Below are 9,130 nucleotides of genomic sequence, written 5' to 3' on the forward strand. Positions count from 1 at the left end.
ACTAAGCAATTGAATTTACATGAAAGAGAAAGAGAAGAAAGTAGAGAGGACCCCATTTTATTATGGGCTGCAAAAATATAAAAAGGAAACTGCCCAACAAAACAAAACACCAATGCAAGTCATGACTCATTCATTAATCAGGTTCCGTTACATGCGTTATGTACACCCTCTCTCTCTATATATAACCCCTCCTCCTTCTTCCCTACTCTCTCTCTCATTTTGATATATCTCTATATCTATGCTTATTACAAGTATTCTCTAAGACTCGTACGTCGATTCATGTTGTTCAAGTTTCATTCCTATCTGTGTTTTCTGCAACTGATCTTCTTCTCACACTGTAAGTTTCCTTCTTAATTTGTTCCCTTCAAGTTTACTTATGATCATGTTTTGTTATTCTTTTGGATGAAGCAATCACAAAATAAAACATACATATATATTATATATGCTACTGCTAAAGTCACCGCATGGATGTCCCACCACTCATTTTGTTTATCTCTCTTTCTTCCAACTCAAGGTTCTTAATTGCTCATGTTTTCTGCTAAAAAATCATAGTTAGGAAAATGCCCTTTTGGGAATTATACACCTCAAATAAGAAGAGATAAATAAGGAGAAAAGGAGAGTAAATAATAATAATAATAATATAGATATTATAAATAATTATATAATGTGATAGAATGAGAGAAATAAAAAAATAAAAGATGTATTGATGAGAGTTTAAAAAAATGAGGTGTCTAAAAATCATCACTCAAATGCGATTATTTATGCAATGAGAAAGGCAGAGAAGAAATTTCTCTTTTACTCAGGACTAATATATTTATATGATCTCGGATTAATCTGTACATAAAAATAATAATTTTTTAATTTATTAGAATAAAATAATTAAAACTCAACTCTATTATAAAGATTAGTTGAAATATATTGAGAATATGTCTCATATTTTTAGTTTAAAAATGAATAATTTGTTTATCTTTTAAGAATTTACTATTTGTTTCAAATCTTTATAATATTATTTGAATTTAAAAATATTATGTATTTTTTTAGAATATGTTATATATATATAACGAAATTTATAATCCTACTATTTGTAATTTTCCTTGGTTAGAGTTTAAAAAATATTAGGTAATGTTAAACAAAATTAATGGAAAAACTAGTTGGTAATTAAAAGGTGAAAATTAATTTATTAAATTATAAATATTTATTAAAATTAGTTGTTGAGATAACTTAAAAGTGTAAAATGACAAGAAAAATAATAAAATTATGATTTATTTTTAAAAAGTTATAAGAAAAATAAATAAATATATCTAGAATAAAAATTAAAAAAAATATAAAAGAAACTAAAATTTTAAAAATACTATAACTTAAAAACTATTAAAAAAAACTTATATCAAACAATTAAATCAACTTTTAAATTAATAAAAAAAATAAAAATTAATTAAAATGTCTTGCGATAGTCTTAATATTCTCCTCTAAGATATGGTTGGTCAGTTAATGCGATTATGTGAAGTTAAAACATCTTTCTCGGACTTGAAAGCGCAGTTATATATTAATGAGAAACCAGAGAGTTTTTTAAGAAGACATTAAAGCAACATCGTTGCGTTTTGATTTCTCTATTGATCGTTTCAGATTGTGCCATAGCATTTTAAATGCATGATTATTGCTGAGGAAAGCCACTCATTAATGTTTGGTATGATAATATTTACTCATTTAAGAGGTGCATGCCGATAATTAAGAATATTCTTTTGATAATCTCTCCCTTCCAAAATAAATGTTATTATAATTCGTTTTACAAGGATAAAAAAGTTAACTAATAATAAATAAAAGAGAATAATAAATTTATAAAATTAATCTTAGTATTAATATTATATTAAAAAATTAAAATAATATTTTATTTTGGATATTAGTAGAAAAAATAATTACTATTTAATTTTAAAAATTAAATAGGACACTTATTTTGAACTTTTTAAATCCGTCATTTATTTTAAGAGAAGAAGTAAATAAATAATATTTAACTAAAAATTCTTATTTGGGTTAGTTTGTGTATGCTACCGTTGACATTTGCAATTAATTAACATGGACTTCATGCTTTAAAAAAAATAGAAAGGTTAATGATGTGAAATTCTAATTATTTTATATGATTACCATTTTAAGAATAGAGTAACTACAGCACATATATCCTTAAAAAAAACTATAGCACACGTATATTTACAATATAAAATTTTTATACTATCAATCCAATAAGTTTTTTTGTGATGTATGATAATTTTATTAATCTTTATAATAATTATTTTTAAAATTATTTCTAACATAATTTTTAATTGGTTAACAATATATATGAACTTTTTTATAGTGTGAAAACATGAAATTTGAACTTGAAAGAATATAATATTCATATATTAAATACAGCTTCTTCTTTTTTCCTTTTACATTACAACCTAAAAATAAAATATATAGAATGAACTCAGGGAAATCAAACAGAAATGAGTAAAAAAGCCACAAAATTTATGACAATATATTATATATTAAGAATAATAAAATATTTATCTTTCATTACGCTTTTTTTATATCTCTTTCACAACGCTTTTAATTATTAACTTTCATCTTAAAAGTATACATAAAAGTCCAGATGATTGATAAAATGACATGTTGTCCACTTCCTTAATCATTTGGCAAATTAACTTATGTTTTACATCACTTCCTAAATTCCACAATTCTATAAAGTGTGAACCATTTCGTTATTTTCAATCAATTGTTATTTATTTATTTATTTATTGAGTAGTAAAAACTATTCTACCTTTTAGAATTTTACGTATTTAGTGCACTCTAGCTAGGGTTCGTCTTGATGTTGGAATTTCTTGTATTTTTAGATTTTATTTTTTTATTTTATTTGTTGTCAATGATTACCTAAAAATACATTATACCTACATTATTTGTCCCAAAGTACACGTGAAAATCCATTCTTTTAAATTTATTTAATAAAAACCAAACACTTACAATGAGAATTGTGTATTTACTATTTTGCCTATCTTAAGCAATGCTCTTATATATGAGTTATGACACCGAGAATAAAAAAATGAAAGTTTTTTCTTCTTCTTTTTTTTAAAAGAATTATTGATAGATCCCACCATAATTTTCAATGCATCTTAGAATGATTTTAAATAAAAAAAATATATATTGATTCCTTAAACAGTTTTTCTTAAGATGTTGGTTGGCAGGATTCTTACTATTTTTATTCTTTTTAAGAAATTAGAATAATCTAATAAATAGTATTAAATGCTTTTTTATTTTTTATTCTTTACATCAAACCAATTGACAAGATATCATCATCATTTATTACTTAAAGTAACATATATTGTCTTACCCCCCCCCCCCCCCCCCCCCCCCCAAAAAAAGAAGTCTAAGAGATATTTTAGTGATTGCAAGTACATTAAAAGGAAAATAATAAATATATTTTTAATCATCATTTAAGAATAAATAGTAAATTTAACGAAATTGTATATAATCTGTTCTGTGTCATTCTGTCTAGTTTTTATTTTCCCCTTTTTAAAACTATTTTGTGCTTATTCAGACTTAGGTTAATTACCATTTACTCTAATTAACTCCATGAAACCTTTTAATAATCGAACTTACTTATAAACTTTTTGCTTGGATAGTATATTAAAAGCAAGACATTATTTCCATCATTAATTCTCTCGGGAAACTTGAATGCAGGTAGCAAAGGTTCAATTTTGATCCATCTCAGATAAGATACTTATCACAACCATGATACCAGTCTCACTTGAAAAGTCGGATGAGAATGGAGAACTACGTTCTTATGCTTCCTGGCTAGTAAGCTTAAAACTTACATACCCAATAAAAAATTTACTCAATACTTGATGATCTATGCTTAAGAAGCTAAACTTATTTGCATATATATTATGTAACTTATACATGAGGTATATGTATGTGCAAGATTTCAACCAATTATGCTTTGGTGTGTCATGATCTATCTGAATGGCCCAATAATTAATGCTGACATTGATTCATATTGGCCTCTTTGCTTGGTTATTTTTTCTTAATTATTATTACTTGTGTGGCTTAAAGGGAAAACATCCTTCTGCCTTGGGAAATTTTGAGGAGGTGATGACCATTGCTGAAGGGAAACAAATTGTTGTGTTTTTGGACTATGATGGAACACTCTCACCGATTGTAGATGACCCTGACAAGGCTTACATGAGTGATGTTGTAAGTGCTTGGCATAGAACAATAACCACCACAACATATATTGGTGGTGGCTTTATGATTCATCATTAAGTTCTGTTGTTTTGGTTGTTAAATTCTTTTGCTTTCATTTTCTCAAAACTTATTGTCAATGTCGTATGGTTTGCAATTTGCAGATGCGTGCAGCTGTATGTGAAGTTGCCAATTGTTTTCCCACTGCCATTGTTAGTGGAAGGAGCAAGGATAAGGTAATTCACTCACTCAACAAAATATTGCACTATGTAGACATTAGATATCATCCTAGCTTTTTTGAGGTTGTATTATTTTCCTTTTGTTTTCAGACTTGTATTTTCAATGCTTACCTTTATTTTTCTTTCTTTTTTTTTTTTTGTCTTGGGTCAGAGATTATGGGTGTCTCTCAACCCACTGGATCAGAAACTATTACTCGCGGTGTGTAACTGCCGCAGACCAAAGAAAATTTTACACACATTAGAAATCAAACACATATTTTTTCGTTGAATAAATCATTCTTTTTGACATGTAGGTATATGAATTTGTGAAGTTAGAGAATGTTTACTATGCTGGAAGTCATGGTATGGACATATCAACACCATCAGGCTCTTCAAAATATGAAGAGCAGGAGCATCAGATAAAGGCTGTTGATGAAAAGGTTTATATAAATTTGGCTTTTTATTGTACAATATATAGTTGTGCCTATTATTTGGACAAAACCCACATTGCAATTATTGGTATGGATAATTAAATGATGTTTGTGCCAACTTGATTTCGTCACCTATGTCTCATAGTGTGTTACCTTTGTAGGGTAATCCCGTTGTTCACTGTCATCCGGCAATAGAATTTTTGCCAACAATCCAAGAGGTAATTCCTTTTCTGTTAAAATGAAATAATCACTTCAAGTAGCTTGGTCTGGCCTGCATTTAGACTTAACATGGATAAAGTTCTCAACAAGTATTTAAAGAAGAAACTAAATTAAGAGTATAGTTTCTGTGTATAAAAAGTAAATAGGTTATTAATTAAGGAAGTTGGACGATTGAAAAGCTCCTATAAAGTATAGGCCTAATTCAAATTGTGCCTTAATTTTTTCTCTTGCACATGTGAAGAGATTAAGTCTTCATATATCATTTTCCTCTGTTCGTGAATGTTCCATTTATGTCTTGCAGATAGTTAAGGTTTTGAAAGAAAATACAAGAAGAATAAAGGGCTCTATGATTGAGGATAATACATTCTGTGTCACTGTACACTACCGGTGTGTGAAAAATGAAGAGGTACTAAGATACCCACTAGATTGACAAATCTAATGTGAAAATATGAGGATCATATATAAGCTTATGAAATTGTGTTTCTTCAAAAAAAAAAAAATTATAGGAAGTTGGTGTTCTCAAAGAAATGGTAAAGACTATTATGAAAGCTTACCCCGATTTTTACATATCAGGAGGAAGAAAGGTACCAAACTAAAATTGCTATTGATGAATACAATAATGTTTAATTCTTAAACTTGACCTTACATCCTTCATCCTTGATTAGGTTATGGAGATACGTCCAACTGTAAACTGGGACAAAGGTCGTGCTCTTACATATTTGCTTGACACTCTTGGCTTTGACAACTTCAGCAATGTTCTTCCAATGTACCTTGGGGATGATAGAACAGATGAAGATGCTTTTAAGGTATCGTTTGTTAAAACAGATGCCTTATTTTTTAGAGTTTAGTTTTCATGATGCATTGTTAATGTAAAGATTTTTCTATTATGTATTAATTAAAGAATCACTTTAGATATAACTTTCAAAGTATTTATTAGAAAACAATCTTAGCATACATAATCTATAATTGGATCATAATGTAAATATTTTTTTTAATTAAATTTTTTTGATAATACAGTTTGAAAGGAGACTAATTAAATTGCTGAATGAGAATAAGCAAATTAATCCAACCGCTGAAATTAATGAAATTTGAATGTAATTAAAGAAATTGAAGGAATGAAATTCACGTAGTTTCACTAGTAATTATAGAGAATCGAAATCTCTTATTGCGGTGACTAGCTAGTTCTGAGAATAAATATTTGAACAATATTTGGTAATATTTACTAATTATAGATTTTAATACACTCAAAAGGTATAAGCATTTGTACATAATCAAGACATAAGGTGCTAGAAAGTTAATGGAGGATTTTCTGTGGATGAAATGCATGTAGGTTATAAGAGACATTGGATGTGGTTTTCCCATTGTTGTTTCTTCGATTGCAAAGGAGACTGAGGCTTCATATTCCCTGCGTGACCCTGCTGATGTGCTGACTTTCTTGATTCGTTTAGCAAAACGTAAGAAGAACGAACTTGTTACAGAAAATTGAATAAACCCGAGAAAGGAATAGATGATGGGTGAATTGTGGGCTAATTTTCTAGTTTTGAATTTGACAAATTAGCCTAATTTTTGGATAGGGCAGAGACAACATAATGATACTAACAGAAAACTTCAACTGTTTAGATTTTTATATAGTAAAATTGATTCATGGGTCTATTTTCACAAATTTATTTTTGATTCATCTACTCTTATATATTAAGATATACTTTCTTGGTTAAGCAATAATCTAAAGTTAATCATTATCAATATTGAATTTATTTGCTTATTATAAGTAAAGATTAAATGTGATCACCAAGTACCTATTATAAATAAAAATAGTGCTTAAAGTATGTATTTTTACCTTCTTTTTTTTACTTAAAATACACACTCTAGGCAATCTCAACAAGAATACACACTAAGCTTCTATTGTTTTTTTTTTTTTTTAACTTAAAAAGGATTTTTAAAGAGCATTTTTTTTTTACTTCAAAACCCACAGTCTAGCTACTCTAGATAGGAGTACACATTAGGGCTTTCTTTATATATTTTTTTTAAGTCCTAAACTTTACATTTTTAATTAATATACCACACCAAGCTGGGCCATACACAAGCCAAGCCGGAAGCCCCATATAGAGAGTGTAAAAAAATGTGTGCGTGTTGAGTGAGGAAAAAAAATGAATAAGGGATTAATTGATTATTCGTGTTTCGTGCGTGCGCGCACTCATGATAGTGTATAGGGTTTGTATTGTTTTTAGGTGTGTGTGTTTGATAGGAAAGGAATAATGTATATCATGAGTGAGAGAATTTATAATGTTTATGTAACGAGTGAGTGATCTTATAGTGTTGAACAAGGAAAAACGTAAAGAAATATTGAAAAAATGCATGATTATTAATTTTATTAATATTCAATTAAACTTATACATTATATTTAAGCCTTTTTTTTTATCGTGCTTGCAAATATGTTAATTTTTTCTTTTTCTTTTTAATCACTGTAAAATTTAGTTGAGTTAAACTTAAGTTTGTAAATTGAGTTTGTAAAATCAACCCAAATTTTACTTCTACAAGTTGAGTTTCTAGTCAAAATTTTAATGTGCAAATATATTTTTGAGAATAACCAAACTTATCACAAAATTGAAGTTTAGTTTCCAAAAGTGGTTTAACACTCAAAAGTACTTTTTGAATGATTAATCATACACGTCCTTAGAAATAGAAAAAAAGTAAATAATTAATTATTGTTTTTGATGAATAAGTGAAAGTAAAATAGAATGTGAGTCTTACTTCCATATTTATTTTTTTCTCCTAGATAATGAAAGATTCAATCATTTGAATGATATGTTTTTTTTATCTAATAAGTGAATTTGTGTAAATCTTATTCGCTCAAAATAATTCAATGTTTTAAAATTCACTAGTTATTAATATGGTAGATGATATTGTGTCATTGATCCAACTAATAATATATTATATTTATCGATTTAGGATAAATATCACTTTTCATCTTTTGTATTTTTTTATTTTATTTTGGTCCATTAAATTTTAAAAGGTAGTCCATTGTGAACCATTAATAATAATCTTTATATTAATTTGAGGTTTGTAGTATATGGTACTCTTTGCATTAGCGTTTCCTTTTTTTCTTTTTCCATGACTAAATAAGCAATTTAGTCCTTGAGATTGTACTCTTTTTGCATATTAGTCCCTAACTTAATATTAAATTCAAAATAATCCTTATCTTTACATAAGTTTTGCAAAATGGTCATTGTCGTTAAATTCTCAAGTGACGTCGTTAGTGAGTGAGGTGCATTGGTGGCAATTCAGTGCCACGTAGACTGTCCAACGTGGCACTGAAGTCTGCTTCTTTAAATCTTCTCTCACGCAAGTTGGCTTCTTCTTCTTCCCCAAAAAAATTAGGGTTTATGAAGCTGTTGTTCTCTCACGTTGAGTTGCTTCTTCTTCTTCTCTCACGCTCAGTTGCTTCTCGTTCTTTCATTTGTAAAGGTTCTACCTTTTGCTTATTCTTGTTCACTTGATTTCTCCATGTCTGCAAGTGGCAGTTGTTGTACATTTTCTGGTAGTTTCATTCGGCAATGCCACCATGGAAGACGTGTAGCTATTCAAACTGCAAGAACAAGGAGGAATCCAGGAAGGTTATTCTATACTTGTGCATTGCCCAAACAGACCCAGATAACTGTCAACTTTTTCAATGGGTTGAAGAAGAAAACCAAGTTTCTAATTCCTCTTCTGTCTCAAGAGAATCAAGGGCAGTGGCTGATTTGAACCTACAAATTGAAGCTTTGCAAAAGAAAATGAAAAATTTAACAAATATTGTGTTGTTAGGTTTTTCATTTTTAATTATAATGTTAGTTTTAGGAGGAATGTATTTTAGGTAAAATCTGTAATAACATCTTTTGATATTGTAATTGTTGTTTTGCTGAAGAATTTGTAGTAGGAAGAAATTTGTTGCTACTGTCAGTTACCCATTTCAATGAAATATAATTTGCAGCTGAAATTTGTTGCTATATAGCTTTTTGAAGTTATTGAAGTAGCACTAAACCAGGTGGTCCTACTCCAACTCCAAATCCAAAA

The 9,130-nt window shown here is 28.3% G+C and overlaps 1 protein-coding gene across 1 annotated transcript; it reads left to right on the top strand.

Annotated features, from left to right (window-relative positions):
• The first annotated feature begins 233 nt into the window (after positions 1–233).
• Positions 234–6,015, top strand: LOC114388903 (probable trehalose-phosphate phosphatase 3). The gene is made up of 9 exons (XM_028349444.1): positions 234–337; positions 3,709–3,825; positions 4,081–4,221; positions 4,374–4,445; positions 4,742–4,867; positions 5,020–5,076; positions 5,379–5,483; positions 5,584–5,661; positions 5,743–6,015. The coding sequence occupies exons 2-9, from the start codon at positions 3,760–3,762 to the stop codon at positions 5,923–5,925; spliced, it is 828 nt and encodes a 275-aa protein (XP_028205245.1). The 5' UTR covers positions 234–337; positions 3,709–3,759; the 3' UTR covers positions 5,926–6,015.
• Positions 6,016–9,130: the final 3,115 nt, after the last annotated feature.

This window comes from Glycine soja, chromosome 16 (genome assembly GCF_004193775.1).
Source record: "Glycine soja cultivar W05 chromosome 16, ASM419377v2, whole genome shotgun sequence".
Lineage (NCBI taxonomy): Eukaryota > Viridiplantae > Streptophyta > Magnoliopsida > Fabales > Fabaceae > Glycine > Glycine soja.

Coding starts and splice junctions, on each gene's coding strand:
- LOC114388903 (XM_028349444.1), top strand. CDS start 3,760: ATGATACCAGTCTCACTTGAAAAGTCGGATGAGAATGGAGAACTACGT. Junction 3,826..4,080: donor GTTCTTATGCTTCCTGGCTA/GTAAGCTTAAAA, acceptor TGTGGCTTAAAG/GGAAAACATCCTTCTGCCTT. Junction 4,446..4,741: donor GTGGAAGGAGCAAGGATAAG/GTAATTCACTCA, acceptor TTTGACATGTAG/GTATATGAATTTGTGAAGTT.